An 18,024-nucleotide genomic window follows, 5' to 3' on the forward strand; every position below is an offset into this window, starting at 1 on the left:
ATTTTCTTTTATTATTTGTTAAAAAAAAACAAAACGTGTACTAATATGCTTCTTGAACATGATTCTGTTTATTTAATTCCCGAGGCTCCACTTCCAGGCCAGACCCGCGTCTGAAAATCAATTTTGATTGACAAGACCAGGATCCAATCAGAGCTCAAGATCGGCTTCACGCCACCTGGAAACAGGCGCTTAATGCGGAAGTCAACGGTGTTCAGTCTGTTGGCTGAATCCTCAACAAATTCCTGTTAGATATACAGTATAAGTGCACTACATAGGGCACAAAATCCATCACTCTGGTAGACTAGATAGTTAGCATATATAGGGAGCAGGGATGCGTTTGGGATTTCAGTTAAACTGAACGCTAGTTTGCTTTATTGCGCGGTGAACGGAGATTAGCTAAAAGCAGGAGTTTAGTAGAGACGCTCAGGCTGTAATTATGGAGGCGGCAGATATTTTGAAGCAGGTTCAAGTGCCCTTGTTTTGGGTAGGTGCTGTGACAGTGGCCTGGGTGTCCGTGTGCACTCTGTACCGACTCCTGAACGGTGTCCGGGTGTGGGTCCTGGGCAACGGGGACCTCATTAAAGCGTTCAAACTGGGGAAATGGGCAGGTAAGCAAACAGGGGAACTCATACACTACATCCAGTACAGGTTACATGCTGGGATTTAATCATTGTTCTGCTGGGTATGAGTCATCCAGCAAGTTGGGAATGGTTTTCTGTTCTTTTTCCTTTAAATTAAGATCATTTAACATCCCCTTCAACCCCCCCCCCAAAAAAAACAAACAAACAAACAACCCCCCCCCCCCCCCCCCCCCCCCTTTTGGTTTATCCTGAATGTGTTCAGCACTAAATTAAAGCTGGCATAAACTGAAAAGTTGGTCAAGATCAGACCTTGAACTGAATCCTCAGAGAATCAAGTAAAAGTGTAAATAAATGTTTTTGCACCCATCTCTCCCTCGACATTGCATATTGATGAAATCTGATTTATTTATTGTTTGAATTCCCTGAGACAGGCTTGTAGAAAGCAGGATCACCTCATCTCCTCCTCCTATGTTTCAGCAACATGTGGAAGTTCAAAGGTCTGCTTCAGAGTACGAGCCACATCTCTCTGGTGTGATCCTCATTAAAGGGCATATTCTGGACCAATTTTTTTTTTTTTAATATGAAAGTATGTCCCTTTACACACTCATCCAGAAGGGTAATTTTGCACAAGGCCATCTGTCTACAGCAGGAAAAAAATGCATCTGGAAAAATCCCAAGGGAGTCTGGAGCCAGATTCGTGACGTTATCTGCGGAAGCACCGGCAGACTGCGCGAGCTTGCACGGTTTCAGTGCACAGCCTGTGTAGACCAAGCGCTCCCATTTCTCTCTCGTTGCCTGGTCTTTTGGGAAACGATGAGTACTAGTCCCATAAAGACTGGTGTTGATACAACCCCGATTCCAAAGAAGTTGGGACAAAGTACAAATTGTAAATAAAAATGGAGTGCAATGATGTGGCAGTTTCAAAATTTCATATTTTATTCAGAATGGAACATGCATGTAGATGACATCAAATGTTTAAACTGAGAAAATGTATCATTTAAAGAGAAAAATTAGGTGATTTTAAATTTCATGACAACACATCTCAAAAAAGTTGGGACAAGGCCATGTTTACCACTGTGAGACATCCCCTTTTCTCTTTACAACAGTCTGTAAACGTCTGGGGACTGAGGAGACAAGTTGCTCAAGTTTAGGGATAGGAATATTAACCCATTCTGGTCTAATGTAGGATTCTAGTTGCTCAACTGTCTTAGGTCTTTTTTGTCGTATCTTCCGTTTTATGATGCGCCAAATGTTTTCTATGGGTGAAAGATCTGGACTGCAGGCTGGCCAGTTCAGTACCCGGACCCTTCTTCTACACAGCTATGATGCTGTAATTGATGCAGTATGTGGTTTGGCATTGTCATGTTGGAAAATGCAAGGTCTTCCCTGAAAGAGACGTCGTCTGGATGGGAGCATATGTTGCTCTAGAACCTGGATATACCTTTCAGCATTGATGGTGTCTTTCCAGATGTGTAAGCTGCCCATGCCACACGCACTAATGCAACCCCTTACCATCAGAGATGCAGGTTTCTGAACTGAGCGCTGATAACAACTTGGGTCGTCCTTCTCCTCTTTAGTCCGAATGACACGGCGTCCCTGATTTCCATAAAGAACTTCAAATTTTGATTCGTCTGACCACAGAACAGTTTTCCACTTTGCCACAGTCCATTTTAAATGAGCCTTGGCCCAGAGAAGACGTCTGCGCTTCTGGATCATGTTTAGATACGGCTTCTTCTTTGAACTGTAGAGTTTTAGCTGGCAACGGCGGATGGCACGGTGAATTGTGTTCACAGATAATGTTCTCCTGAGCCCATTTTGTGATTTCCAGTACAGAAGCATGCCTGTATGTGATGCAGTGCCGTCTAAGGGCCCGAAGATCACGGGCACCCAGTATGGTTTTCCAGCCTTGACCCTTACGCGCAGAGGTTCTTCCAGATTCTCTGAATCTTTTGATATTATGCACTGTAGATGATATGTTCAAACTCTTTGCAATTTTACACTGTCGAACTCCTTTCTGATATTGCTCCACTATTTGTCGGCGCAGAATTAGGGGGATTGGTGATCCTCTTCCCATCTTTACTTCTGAGAGCCGCTGCCACTCCAAGATGCTCTTTTTATACCCAGTCATGTTAATGACCTATTGCCAATTGACCTAATGAGTTGTAATTTGGTCCTCCAGCTGTTCCTTTTTTGTACCTTTAACTTTTCCAGCCTCTTATTGCCCCGTCCCAACTTTTTTGAGATGTGTTGCTGTCATGAAATTTCAAATGAGCCAATATTTGGCATGAAATTTCAAAATGTCTCACTTTCGACATTTGATATGTTGTCTATGTTCTATTGTGAATACAATATCAGTTTTTGAGATTTGTAAATTATTGCATCCTGTTTGTATTTACAATTTGTACTTTGTCCCAACTTTTTTGGAATCAGGGTTGTACATCTGTTAACCATTTTAATAATTACATAACATTTGAAGAAATGTGCAGAAAACCACCAGGTCGTTTTCTCATAAACCAGCGCTGACGTAGGATTCAGAGGGAGGCGTCCTGCAGATGACGTCACGAAAATCAGTGTTTGCCAGGAAATCCAAATGGCAAGTTTTTTCAGAGGTGAACCAATTCGCCTCAAATGGCTTGATTTCAACTGAATTTTTCTGGTATTGCGCAAGGTAAAAAAAAATTGCAGAGAATGCAGAATGTTACAGATATTTGACTTAAGTTTAATATAAAATAGTTACATTGATCTTGCTCCTGAATTTACTCGTGATATGCACTTTAATGCGTTTTTTTGCTCAAGCAGACTTTGTTGTATGCTGTCAAATTGTATCTTCATACACCTCAATGCTAGCAACAGCATGCTTTCAAAGTCTTGTCACTTCACAGCAAGAAGGTTCCGGGTTCGAACCTCATGGCCGATGGTGCGGCCTTTCTGTGTGGAGTTTGCATGTTTTCCCTGTGTCTGTCTGGGTTTCCCTTACAGTTCAAAGACCTGTACATTAGCTAAAAGACCCAGTCACTGGGGTTGCACAAGCCAGTGTATACTTGGTGCTGATCCAAAGCCTGGATTGATTTGGAGAGGGTTGTGTCAGGAAGGGCATCTGGTGTAAAAACCTACGTCAGATCAAATACGTGGAATAGATCCGCTGTGGTGACCCCTAACGGGAGCAGCTGAAAGAAGAAAAGGTGCTTTCAATCTCGCACCCTTGTATACTCGTAAGCAGACACTGGTTTAGTTATTCAAACTAAAATGTATAGTGTTTCTTTAGTCAGAGGAGGTCATTTTGGAGAAACCAGCAGGTATATGCTAGACTTTGAAAGTATTTAACTGAAAAAAAAAATGAAGATGGAATAATGTAGATTAAGGAATGCATCAATACCAATACTGGTATTGGGTATCTGTGTGCTCATGTACTCCCCTCCAAAAAAAAAAAAGCTCTGATACCATGTGCCCATAAGATTGTGAAATAACCATGTTCCTTAGCTTATGTTTCTTCCTTGTTTTGTTTGGCAACAGGGCTGATGACCCAGATGACCTGATGTCCAAAAAAAAAAACCCTCAGTTATATGGAACTGCTGCACTTTACATAACTGATGCAACAAAAACGGTAGTAGTTTGCATAATATGCAAGGGCAACACTGCCTTGCTGAGGAATCATTTGTACACACATTAGAATTAATGAATTATGATCTTTGTATTTCAGTTGTGCTTTAGTGCTAGTTCTACCGGCTTCGACTTAAATATACACGATCCTGTAGAAAATCTGAAGTTCAATAACAGCATGTTCTTGTACAACGATTTCAGGCTCTTTGTCCTGCTGACCTGCGCATGCTTTGTGGTCTTGCGTTATTAACACGTGGCCTGTACGTAGAGACCCCTGCCTGTATGTATGAAAGTCAGTAAGTGAGCTGAGGGATCACACACTGAACAAAAAAACAAACCTGGCTGTTCGTAGCCCTTTCCTGACACTTTCCACTGATGTGTGAATTCGCATTTCCACTTTTATGAATGAAGGCCTCTGAAATTGCAGGCTGTAGTTCATTGATTGAAAGCAGCAATGTGGTTGGCCTTGTGGCTCTGTGTGGTTTTTATATCCTGCTTGATGTGCACCCTTATTGCCACATGCCCCAGCTCCCCGTTCTTGCATATCGTTCCATTCAGCTGAGCTGCTTTATTCTCCATCTGTCCTCCAGTCTTAAAACAATGTGTGCTTCTCCCCCGCTGTCCCTGCATGAATAGACACGCGTGCTCCCTGCACTAGGTCTTTTGCTCAACTCCTTGCTCTCAGTAATGTCATTAGAAGCCTTATTTATTAGATACAAACTTCACACTTGGCCTCAACTTTTGGAGTCAAAGGTTCCATCCATCCATTATCTGTAACCACTTATCCTGTGCAGGGTCACGGGCAAGCTGGAGCCTATCCCAGCTGACTATGGGCGAGAAGCGGGGGTACACCCTGGACAAGTCGCCAGATCATTGCAGGGCTGACACATGGAGACACAACCATTCGCGCACTCATTCACAGCCTAACCTGCATGTCTTTGGACTGTGGAGGAAGCCCACACAGGGAGAACACACAAACTCCACACAGAAAGGCCCCTGTTGGCTGCTGGGCTCGAACCCAGAACCTTCTTGCTGTGAGGTAACAGTGCTAACCACTACACCACTGTGCTACCCTGGAATAAGAGAGGTTTAATTCCCAACAATCTTTATTAATGTGCTTTCTGACTTCTTAAACTGTCCCAAGGCCACTCGTCTAGTCTGTTCCCAAACTCAAGGGATTGCATATGAATAGAGTGGAGACTGCACGAGTATATCTCATTCATTAGTTTCTTCAGTAATTGGTCGAGTCAGGGTGTTGGAGGAGGATCTGGAGTCTATACTGGGAACTTTTGGGTGGGGATTCACCTCAGCGAGGATACCATTCCATTACAGGCCACCATGCACACAGCCATTTTAGCTAGCGGTGTGTTTTTTTTGGAGGGAACTTGAAGGAAACTGATGCAGAACCAAGGAGAATATCTCAGTTTGGCAAACCTCTGCATGCCCTTGGTCTGTGGTCTCTACCCCTCTTCCTACAGGGTGTCCACCATCTTGTTTCAACACGTTTCTTTAAGCCAGGCATGTGAGTGTCCTGAACATTGGTAGGAAGGCTACTTTAAAGCTTAGGAGCCATATAGAGGACTTTCAGTGACCTCACAGATTATCAAGCAGTGTCCTCAGTATTGCCAGGCAAACATGGCTGCGGCAGTTAATAAAATCGAGACGACTGCAGTCAGTACGATCTCTGAAGTGATTAAAAGCTTAAATTATACCAGCACATTGCATTGCATCCAAAAACTGAAACATGCAGACAACACAGATCTATACAACTTGTCTGCAAATGGGTATTCATTCATTCATTCATTCATTCATTCATTCTGCCTCAGGCTTCAACCTTAACTTTTGAGACCTTTTGCCCTGCAGGGCAAATGGCCTCAATTCCCCCCCCCCCCCCCCCCCCCCCCCCCCCTGAATTTCCTTTTGCCCTAAAATTTTGTGGTATTTCAGCAAGTTTTCAAGTACATGGTACAAGGCAGTACTAATCTGTTTTCTAGGGGTATAATTGAGCTAATTAGATGTGTGGGTTTTTATTATTTAAAAAAACCTTTTTTTTTTTTTCTGCAACAGAAGAACAAGACAAGCCCTGAAAACATGAGGCGCAAATCAGCATCACATGTAAGACTTGCGTACGGTACTAGTATGTAATACGTCTTTTTATATAGAATTTAGGGACAAAACGCACTTTGTTTTGCCGATAACAATGACTAGCAATATTGCATTCCCGCTCCTTTTTCACGTCACACATGGGGTTTACATTGAAAGCCGGTGCCTTGGAAAGAAAGTCTGTAATCACCCACAGGCATTATGGGAAAATTTTGCCTCCCAAGGAACCAATTGGAGTACATGATTTTACCGGAAGTAGCTCATGCCATATAATACAATAAATATAAAGGGCAAGCTATACAAAGAAAACCAAAAGGGACGGAAGACAGATCCTTATGCCATAGTTGACTCGTTTGAGATCAGAAAAGGACACTTTAAAGGAGAATTGAAGTCGTTTTTAAACTTGCTTTATTTCTTAACGTGTTATTCAGTTATAATTTTCGGTTTTAGTAACCTTATCATGACTCATATTGGTAACTAATTGCAATTAAATATTCTACTTATCGGCCAATTCGTTTTTTAGCCATGTTGAATTTAGTTCGTTTGGTCCACGGCAGGCGTCGCTTATCCACGCGATCTTCACGAGACTTTGAAACGTGAAGTCAGTGCCGCCGTTTTGAAAACTGCTTTCCAAATGAAATATTGCACAAAAACGAATTTAAATGACAATTGCTGCCTACTTTTTTCAAACATTCCTGATTGCTCTCAAAACAAACAATTTCCGGCTTGATTACATCAGCATTCGAAAGAGGGCGCACGCGTCTGTTGGCAGATGTTGGTCACTTTGATTTCCGCTGTACGTTTTACTTCCATCCTACGATGATTCCCACAGGTCTCGATGAATCTCGTTTACGGCCATTGCTTTGACATATGGACCGATATGCTATGTGATATTTCAAACACTCGTAACTTGCTATAGCGGTGACTAAATGGCTATCAAAAATGCATTCTGATATTTAATAAAATGAGAATTTTGATGATAAATTTGCCTTCAGTTCTCCGTTAAGCTTCCAAAGTGATCAGTTTGTGTTCTCTCTCAGGGCTGCACTCTCGTGGTGGTGATGTGATTGTTTTTGTTTTGCAAAATCTCATTAGGTTACATTGCCTCTTTCATTGATCTTCCATTTAGTTTATTTTAAAAGTGGATCATGTAGTAAGAACATGCATTAATTTCCTGTCCACTATGAAGTTCTGAATGCTTCATTAATAGATATTTAGGGACTGATGCAGGCATTATCGAGCTTGGAAGACATTCATGCAGTTCTGGTCCCCCCCCCCCTTTCTGAAAATACCTCGCCCCAGGGGAAAACTTGAATGCATCTCGAGCTATTTTTAGAGCAGCCAATTTTAAACCCCGGCTTTTGAAGCTCACCGTGGATGGGAAGCGAATAAAGCCGTCGAGAGAGGGCACGTGGCATCCCATGCTATTTAAAGCAGAATGTTAATGTGAGCCATGGCCCAGGGGACCCTTTGAAGCCTCGGTCGCGGCATCCAATGAAGAGCTCCCTCCATTACGTAACACTGCATGCCTACAGGGACAGTGAAGGATTGCGGTGCCCCCCCCCCCCCCCCCCCCCCCAAAAAAAAAAAAAAGTTTGAGGGGAGATTTGCATCAGAGGGGAAAACTGAATCCACGTGGATGGCACGCGTAGAGGTTTTTTTTTTTTTTTAAATGCTGGTGATTTTAAGGCTGTATTTGTCATAGCACTCACTATTCTTTGTGGAATGGGCTGGAATCGTTCATGCATCAGTGGACAGTGAGGGCATTGGCTGCAAAAATGGGTTCATTCACTCACTGTGTTGCATTTCTTGGTGAATGGTATTGTCTGGGTAATGAATACACACTGCCCTCGCCTGGTACAGCTTCATTCCTCTTAACGGCCCCTGTCAGTCAGTATGCGCAGCATGTGTTACTGCAGTGGCAGTAAAGCCTGCGCAGATGCAGCAGGATACCCGGGCTACTCTGTAGCCTGCATTCTGTGCCCAAGCAAGGGGAAGATGTGCAGCGTGTGATGCTGAGCCTTGTTGGTATTCAAGCGCTGCAGCCGTTCCAGACGAGGCTGCAGTGCCTGCCTGGTATTTTTAATCTCCTGTTCTTTTTTAGCCCTCAGACTATTTTGCGGTCGCAGCAGCAATGTGCACTGAGAGGGGGCGTCCTCACTCTTCAGAGATCACGCTGGAGTTGACGAGATTCTTCCAAATTTTATTTGGATTTGATGAGCCAGAAGAGAGATTTCACTTGCCCTATTTATTTATTAATTAATTTAATTTCATTACCCTGAGCTGTGATGCATTGCTTCTACATTGGTGGTGATTCAGGGTATGTTTGCTCTGTAATTGGGAACCAGCAAAAAAAAAAGCTGAGGATGTACTGTTACACCATACTTCTGTTTTTATTGCATGGATTGGGAAAATAAGTGGACTAGTCAAATATGACCATAAAATAGAAATGATTTAAAAAAAAAAAAAAGGAACTGATTTCTTGTGCAACCCCAATCAAAAAAAAGTTGGGACAGTATAGAAAGTTTTTGTTTATTTAAAAAAAAAAAAAGCAGGTTGTGTTTTTATTTATTTTATATATATATATATATATATATATATATATATATATATATATATATATATATTATATATATATATATATATAAATAAATAAAAAAAAATTGCAGACAAAATGAACCCAAGATATTTCAAATTTTGTCTGGTCAACGTCATTTCATTTGTTATACATCCATTCCTGTGTTTTCAGGCCTGTAACACATTCCAAAAAAAAAGTTGGGACGGAGCTATTTGGGGCTAGTAATGAGGTGAAACAGTTAAGTAATGATTTGAAATGGGTGATTTGGCACAAAATCGGTATCCAGGAAAAGCCTAGTGTTTGAGGAGCAAAGAAGGGCAGAGGATCTCCAGTTTGTCAACACATGCATAATAAAATTTATTGAAATGTTTTAAAAAACAGCATTTGGATTTGGATATTTCACCTTCTACAGTACATAAGATAACTTGAAGGGTTCAGGGAATCTGGTCAGAATTTTGGTGTGTAAAGGGCAAGGGCCCAAGCCTAAGCTGAACACCTGTGCTCTTTGATCCCTTAGATGGCACTGCATCAAGAACATTCATTCATCTATAGCTGATATAGCCACATGGGGTCGGGATTACTTTGCTAAACATTTTTGTCAAGCTCTACAGTACAGAGTTACAGCCATAAATGGCAGTTAAAACTTTACTGTATAAAAAGGAAGCCTTATAAAAGTGTCCAAAAGTGCCGTTAAACTTTTCTGGGCTCGGAAGCATCTGGGATGGCCCATCACACGGGAAATGTGTGTTGTGGTCAGACGAATCAGTTTTCGAGGTCTTTGTTGGAAGAGATGGATGCTACAGTATTGTGCTCTGGACCAAAGGCAAAAATGACCAGCAGTTGTTACCCACAAGAAGTCCAAAAGCCAGGGTCCGTCATGGTAGAGGGTTGTATCTGTTCTCTTGGTAAAGGTAACTTGCACTCCTGTGATGGAGCATTAATGCAGAAAAGTACATTGAGATTTTGGAGGCAACATGTGCTGCCTTTTAAGACGACCTCTTTCCCAGGGGATATTTCAACAAGACCATCCAAAACCACTTTGTGCACACATTACAGAAGAAGGGGGTGCCTGTCCCTTCTGTCCCCAGTAAAGAATGTGTTGTGAATTTTGGAATGGAAAAATAGAACGATGACCCTGGACTGTTGCACACCTTAAAACCTGTTTGCAGGAAGAATGGGACGAAATAACTCCTGAGATGCTTAATCACTTGGTGTCTTCAGTCCCTAAACATCTTGTAGGTGTCGTGAGAAGGAATGGCAATATTAGAAAGTCGTAAATGTTTTACTGTCCTGACTCTTTTTAGGGGGGGGGGGGGGCAATTAAATGTGTTGCTGTTGTATTGTTTTGAGTGCAATACAAGTCAAAGATCCCCCCCCCCCCCCCCCCCCCCCCCCCCCTTCAGATCCTTGTTTTCAGTTTTAATTTCAACATGCTCTCCCAGCTTTTTCTGATTTGGCGGGTTTTATTATTCCCACATTTTGATGACTGCAAGCTTGTAGCCAATAGCTGTTGGGTTGTGGGTTTGGGGACGAGTATGGCACAAAGTAGTGTGATGTCGATATAATAGTAATATTGTGATGTATGCTATTCTGGACATCATTATAGTGTTTAAAACTTACTTTTTTCCTAAAAAAAAAAAGTCATAAACAGGAAGCAGCACATGTGATGAGACAATTGTCTTAAAATTTGAATCAAGTGTATTTTAATATTAAATGTAATAATTAAATATAAAGAGGGACAGGGGCGGCACGGGTGGTGTAGTGGTTAGCGCTGTCGCCTCACAGCAAGAAGGTCCGGGTTCGAGCCCCGTGGCTGGGAAGGGCCTTTCTGTGCGGAGTTTGCATGTTCTCCCCGTGTCCGTGTGGGTTTCCTCCGGGTGCTCCGGTTTCCCCCACAGTCCAAAGACATGCAGGTTAGTTAACTGGTGACTCTAAATTGACCGTAGGTGTGAATGTGAGTGTGAATGGTTGTCTGTGTCAGCCCTGTGATGACCTGGCGACTTGTCCAGGGTGTACCCCGCCTTTCGCCCGTAGTCAGCTGGATAGGCTCCAGCTTGCCTGCGACCCTGTAGAACAGGATAAAGCGGCTAGAGATAATGAGATGAGATAAAGAGGGACTTGGGCAGCATGGTGGTGCAGTAGTTGGCACTGTCCCCTCTCAGCAAGAAGGTTCTGGGTTTGAGCCCAGTGGCTGATTGGGGGGGGGGGAGAGAGTCTGTTCTCCCCGTGTCTGTGTGGGTTTCCTCCGGGTGCTCCGGAGACATGCAGTTAGGTTAACGTGAGGTGCTCTTGAGCAAGGCACCGAACCCCCAACTGCTCCCGGGTGCTGTAGTTTAGATGCCCACTGGTTGGTGCGTGTGCACTGCTTCAAATTGGTTAAATACAGAGGACGAATTTCACTGCGCTCGAGCGTACCAGTGACGGGCTTCTTCTAGACTTGTTGGTGACTTGTAAGATATCATGTCTGAGAATGGTCATCATTTGTCAGATGACCTGCCCTGAGTGTTTCGCATGAGGCAAAACAATAGTCAAGCAAGTGCAGGGCACAGCTACATTCTTAAATTTGAATGATGTTGAACCAATCCACTAACCTAATTAGCCCCATGAAGTACAACCCCTTCATTTAAACACTACACTTGTAGTATAAGGATGGCAAATGAGATGAGTGGTCCTTCAAAGTCTAAGACGACTATCGGTGGTAATTTTGAAAATATGAAGTTTTTATTCTACTTTTGCACAATTTTCTCAGGGAACAGCACGGAGTAACATTTCTCATTTCAACCTACGATCTAAAAATCTGTAAACTCTGCTCTGTCCCTGCTGAAATTAAGAGCATTTGGAAACTTGATTAGAGCCACATCCCCTTCTCATTCGTCTGTTGGTTTGTGTTTGATTCCTGTGCAGATCTACACTGATGTGAACGTGTGAATTTGCTCTGTGGAGAAGCAGCAGGTCTGTATCTTGGCTGTGAAAAGGGGAGGGAGGGGAAAAAAAAAGCCCTCAATGAGGAGAATGAGTTATGACTGCATTCCGTCAATGAACAGGTGAACACGATGCCACACACTGACGTGAATATTCAGCACCATTTTATGGAACGAAGTTTTAACAGAAGCAATTTGACCAATTGCCTCGACGTTTTGACCTCGTCAGAAGTAGCTTAGAGATTTTTATTCTGTACTGAAAACCTACAGAAATGTCCCTCGCCACTAGCTGTGTGTCGCCACCCTTCCCGACTGTACTCTCCACTTGCTGCTTGCCTTTCACTCTCTCTTTCTATTTTTAGCTGCCCCCAGCATCAGTCCTCACTCACCCCACCCTTGTGATGTCTTGTTGTTCGTCATCCCTCTCTCCCCTCCCTCCCCTTTCCACACTCTCTCCCCCTCTGCTACTCCAGTGGAAACGGAGTGCTCACGTGAATCTTTAATCAGAACTCTGCCTCCTTTGACACGAGCCATGCCAAGGTCAAGGAGGATGACGTGAGGGCCATGCCCTTGATGCCGAAGCGATGGGCGAGGCCGGTCATGAATTGTGGGGGCTTTTTTCTTTTGCTCTTTCTATATGTGCAATGTATCTTCAGCTTGTCTCCTTGCATGCCTCGCTTACAGCTATTTTTACAAAGAGGTGAGCTGTGAGAGGGGGTGATGGAGCAAATGGCTTAAAATAGCCACTGTTGTCTTGGTAAAGCAAGGACGACTGAACGAGAGCGGCCGAGGAACGAGAACACACTCTCGCTGTCCTGTTGTTGGCGTGTAATTCTCCCAATCCAAGTTGAATTCCATTTTCAGTTCTTTGTTTCGGGGGAATTTACGTAATGAACGACGCTTCATGGTGTCGTTAGGGTTGCGTGTGGGTGTGCGCTGTAATTTTGTGTCCATAGACGTAATATGGCCTCCTTCATCTCACTAAATGTCATTTACAATGGCATTATGAATGGAAACCGAGTCGCTGTGGTGGCTTTTCCATGATGGTGGTGGTTCTGCGTCATGCTCCAAGTAGTTAATGTATAATTTCTCTAACTAACCTTTCCTTCTGTTGTCAACCCCTATAGTCGTAACCGGGGCCACCGACGGAATCGGAAAAGCCTACGCGGAGGAGGTAAGATTTTCCCCTCCCCCTTTCTTTTTCTTCCCTTCTATATCCCTTCACAGAAATCACAATGAGTCATCATTGGAGAGGTCTTAGTGAGGGATCAGCGGAAGACTCCGCTCTAAAACACATACCGCTTATAGCTGACACACTTTCAACATCGCTGCTCGTTTGTAGATCTCGCCTCCTGCACTGACCAACTTCAACACTGACTGACTACAGATTTAGTGCTACATCGTGTGTGTTCATTCCATATTCGTGCGGTAGTCAAACCATTCATTTTATACATACTTTTATTATAAGGGTGTCCTTTGGAGGGGGTTATACTGGTTTACCGCTGTCCATCCAAAACACCCTTTTTCTCATCAACCACAAATCCTAGCCACTTGATACTAAACTTCAGCTTGGGGTTCTATACCATGTTTACCGTTTTCAGGTCTGTCCCACATCAACTTCCTGTTTACGGACAATGTATTTATGAAATGTATAGCATGGATTTGCAAAATTTTCGTAACTTTTTTTTTTTTTTTTTTTTTCCCTCAGCAGCTACAAATCGCACCTGTTTTTGATATTTGGTACTGAGCTTCAGCTTGGGGTTCTATATCATGCATACTATTTTCAGATCTGTCCCACATCGACTTCCTGTTTACCAACTGAATGCATTTCCGAAACACATGGTGGATTTTGACACTGTTTCAAGAAGCAAAATGCTATTTACAAAATGACCGTTTAGCAGGATGTGACTTGAAATCCTACTCTTTACTTGTTTCAGGGAAAATTTATTTGTTGACGTCAGCAGGGCTCGAATTTTGCGGTCACCCGAGGCGACTTAATTTGTCATTTGGCGGGTAATTCCTGTCACTAGGCAGCCTGGCTGGCTAGTTGGGGGGGGATATATATGAAGCGAGGATTCAGACTAGGGCTGTGCGATATATCAAATATACTCTATATATATCTCCGAAAATTGTGAGATACATAAAATTATTATATCGTAACTATAGAGTATTTTATGGTCATCTGCCGACTTGCGTTTGTTTAAAACCTTTTCCGGTGGTTTTCTCCCTGTCCCTCAGGCAGTAACGTGAGAGGCTACCTAAGGGTAAAAAAAAAAAAAGTCACGCACTCGCCAACCAATCCCGGGTGACATCTAGGTTCTGAAAGGAACTTGCGGGCAGTGTTGCCAGATTGGGCGGTTTTAAGTGCATTTTGGCGGGTTTTGAACATATTTTGGGCTGGAAAAACGTCAGCAGTATCTGGCAACACTGCTTGTGGGAAGAGTTTCTAGTTCCGGTTTACAGCGTTGACTCCGTTCGTGCAATCGCTGGTGTTGCATAGGCTACCGTGTAAGCTCTGTCAATTTCAGCAACAAATTAAAAATGGAAGCAGACGAATTGGTTCCTAAAAGAACTAGTAAGGGGATAGTCATCTGGCATTTTTTTTTTGGATACCACGAGGAGGACGTGGAACAGCAAATGCCAATTTGTAAAGTGTGTGCAAAAAAAAAAAAATTATCAAAATACTCTGGTCTTGAAATAAAAGCACATTAGTCATGAACAATGGTAACTACTCTCTTTTGTGTTATTTTTGACATAAGTAAAATTCATACATGAACACATTTTGGCTAGCTGATTTTCTGTTGGCTAGTTACTTTGGAGAGGTAACTAGTCCGGCTGGCTGGTGAAGAAAAATATGAATTTCGAGCCCTGGTCAGCATTCATAAGTGTCCTATTCCTTCGATTGCTTGCATTCTGATATAAGCAAAGGGGGGGATACATAAGTGAGCAGTAGCTCACAGTTGGTAAATTTATTTATTTTTTGCAGAATGTGTATTTGGAGCCTGTATGAATTGGAATGACTACCATGTTTACAGTTTGAAAATTGTGTACTTTTTAAAAATGTATTTTTGCTTTTCACCAGTGCTATAAATATACACTGTGTGCCATAACGTCTGGCTGGTTGTTTTCTTCCCCCTCTCAGCTTGCACGGCGAGGCTTTGCCATCGTCCTCATCAGCCGTACTCAGGAGAAGCTGGATGATGTGTCTAAAGCTATCGGTACGTGCCTTCTGGTCGTCTAAATCTTTGCTTTTAGTCAGTGTCACCTGAATTTGGGCTCATCCCATCTCTCAATTTCTTTACAGTTGCACAAGTTTAAAAAAAAAAAGTGGCTTCGTATTAAAGCCTATTACACTATAAAATGGCAGTTTGTTAGGAAAACTGGTACACTGCTCATTCATGCAGCTAATGATGTGACTGCAGTGCATAGAATCATGCAGCTACAGGCCAGGAACTTGACATCAGAATGGAGGAACTGTCTGATTTCAGTGACCTGACTTCAGGTATGTCACTGTGGACTTTGCCCATGATACAGTGGACAGAAGTTCACGGAAACTGGACAGATTTGGAAGATTTGGGGGGGGGAACTGTATCTTTTTCTTCTGATGTTCATGTCAAACATTTAACTGGAGTGCTTGATCTGCATGATTCTATGCAGGACACTGCTGCTTGTTGATTGTATGTATGACTGGGACTGGTGTTCCTAATAAATTGACCTGGTGAGGTATGTCATTTAAAAAAAGGGTCGTAATGATCACTGATGCTTAGGGTGCATCAGTTGCCCCCTACAAATGAAAAGTTCCTCCGATCATGATGCATTTTTGTTTTTATGTTCCTTTTGGTAAGAAAACGCACTGGGGTGAAATATTTTGACAAAATTCAAAAGTTTAATGGTGGCACCAGGAGCTCAAAGTTATGGAAAAAGCTGCTATTTTATGACTTTTATGACAATTTCGATCACTTTTCATGAAACATTATTGGCACCTTATAGAGTATACCAAATATCTTAGATACACATTTTTAGTACATATTCTAAATATATTCTCAAGCACAGTTTGAGTTTTAGCTGTTCATTGAATCATTGTTCAACTACTTTTAAACAATACAAATGTATTATGAATCACATTTAACGCTTCTCAATCCCTTGCAAAGGTTCTTAACATGATCTCTGGCTCACAAGAAATCAATAAATGGAGTCCAACACTGATTCAAACCTTGCGCGAAAACATAAAAATAAGCGTTTTTTTGGCAAAAAAAAAATGAACCTCATGGTGCCACCATTACACTACGTTCACACTGCAGGCTGAAGTGACTCAAATCCGATTTTTTTCGCCCATATGTGACCTGTATCCGATCTTTTATTGACAATATGAACGATACAGATCCGATTTTTTTCAAATCCGACCCAGGCCGTTTGGATATGTGGTCCTAATTCCGACTCCTATCCGATCTTTTCATATGCGACTTCAGTCTGAACTGCCAGGTCGCATTCATCCGACTTGCACGTCATCAACAAGCCACAAACGTCACTATTCTGTGCTGAAGTAGGCGGCGGGTCTCTCAAAAAAAGTTACAACAACATGGCTTTGATGTTCCTTTGAACGGAGGTTGCAGTCACTACCCCGCAGAACGCCTGAGCCAAAACCCTTGCCCTCTTCCTTCTCAACCTCCTCCTTAACATCAGGCTATTGTGCATGTTCTGGCTCCGTCGCAACAACTGCATCATCGCCAGGTACTCCATGCTGGCTACTGTCATACACAGGAAACTTTAGGTTACTTCCGTAAACACTGGCCATGCTCACTGCGTGTGACGTCGTCGTATCCTGCAATGCGCATGCGGAACACTTTTAGGTCGCTTTTCATTCATACTGAGGATCACATACAAGTCGCATATATTTGTTAATGTGAACGACCTCACAAAAAAATCGGCTTTCACAAAAAAATCGGAATTGAGCATTAAGCCTTGCAGTGTGAACGTAGTGTTAGACTTTGAATATGGTCAAAAAAATTTTACAGGATGTCTTTTGGTGAAAAGGAACGCCCAAACAAAAACGCATCAGATTTTATGAAAGTGAGGGCAACTGATGCACCCTACTGATGCTGTGATCCAGGGAATGTATAAGCAAGGAGTCTTGATGCTCTGGAGCTTGCCTTTGCACATGGTCCCAATTAAAAAAAAAAAAGCAAAATGAATCCTCAACACATACTATTTATACATGCAGCTGTTTCTATTTGCTAGTTAGTATGTTTTTATTTTTGACCCTACGTATTTATTTTGAATTTTTCAATTACCCATGGATCGAGTGGAAAGACTTGAGTTTCTAGGGGATTCTTAATATGTAAATTGACAATGATTGAATAAGCAGCTGGCGAGCGCAGGTTTTCCGAGAAACCTAGAGAGGTTTATCTAATGGAGGGGAAATAGAAGGGAATCGAATAAATAGATTTTAGTAAATAGAAAATGGTAAATAGAGGGGATCTAATAAAATAACATCTGATTTTGCATTGAAGCTTTTAGCCATCCAATTTCAGATCTTCATGAGATAGTTATGGAGACAGCGTTTACAGGGCCATGATTGCCTGTTTGAGTATCAGCGTAAGAGTAGAAAAGATGTCCTGAATTCTGATTAATTTGAACCGAACATTAAATTCCAGAAGCAAAATTGGTCCTGAGATGTGCACCTGTGCAACCCTACAAGTACAGCTGAGGGAGGGAGGAGAGAAAATGTCATTGTGTTGGTACAGTATCTTGTATAAACTCTGGGTATGGTAGAATGTGGGTTCAGCTGTGGTCTAGCATGCCAAGCAGCAGTGGCTGGGATAAAGTCCTCACTTCTTCCCATGTTCTAGAAACAAGCATGTTTGTGTGCAAATTTAAGAAGCATAAACTTCCGTTAGTGATTTTTGCATTTTGATTGTGAGAGGGAGAGACACGCTGCACGTGCCACTGTGAGCGCGTGAGAGAGAGAGAGAGAGAGACGCGCTGCCCGCGGGGGGGGGGGGACGCGCTGCCCGCTCGCAGGGGGGGGAGAGAGGGGGGCACACTGCGCGCGTGGGAGAGAGAGAGAGAGACACTTTACCTGCGCGGGAGACACGCTGCCTGCGCGGGAGACACGCTGCACGTGCCACTGTGAGCGAGAGAGAGGACACGCGCTGCCCCGCGCGCGGGGGGGAGAGAGAGAGGGGGGGCACACTGCGCGCGCGGAAGAGAGGGGGAGACACGCTGCCTGCGCGGGAGAGAG

The 18,024-nt window shown here is 42.9% G+C and overlaps 1 protein-coding gene across 1 annotated transcript in view; it reads left to right on the forward strand.

The window, feature by feature from the left end:
- Positions 1-227: 227 nt before the first annotated feature.
- hsd17b12b (hydroxysteroid (17-beta) dehydrogenase 12b) overlaps positions 228-18,024 on the forward strand; it is a 45,808-nt gene continuing 28,011 nt past the window's right edge. Inside the window, exons 1-3 of the mRNA XM_060912080.1 lie at positions 228-608; positions 12,911-12,957; positions 14,926-15,001. Coding sequence (XP_060768063.1) covers positions 437-608; positions 12,911-12,957; positions 14,926-15,001 — 295 coding nt within the window. The 5' untranslated portion in view covers positions 228-436. The remainder of the gene's footprint in view (positions 609-12,910; positions 12,958-14,925; positions 15,002-18,024) is intronic.

This window comes from Neoarius graeffei, chromosome 27 (assembly GCF_027579695.1).
Source record: "Neoarius graeffei isolate fNeoGra1 chromosome 27, fNeoGra1.pri, whole genome shotgun sequence".
NCBI lineage: Eukaryota > Metazoa > Chordata > Actinopteri > Siluriformes > Ariidae > Neoarius > Neoarius graeffei.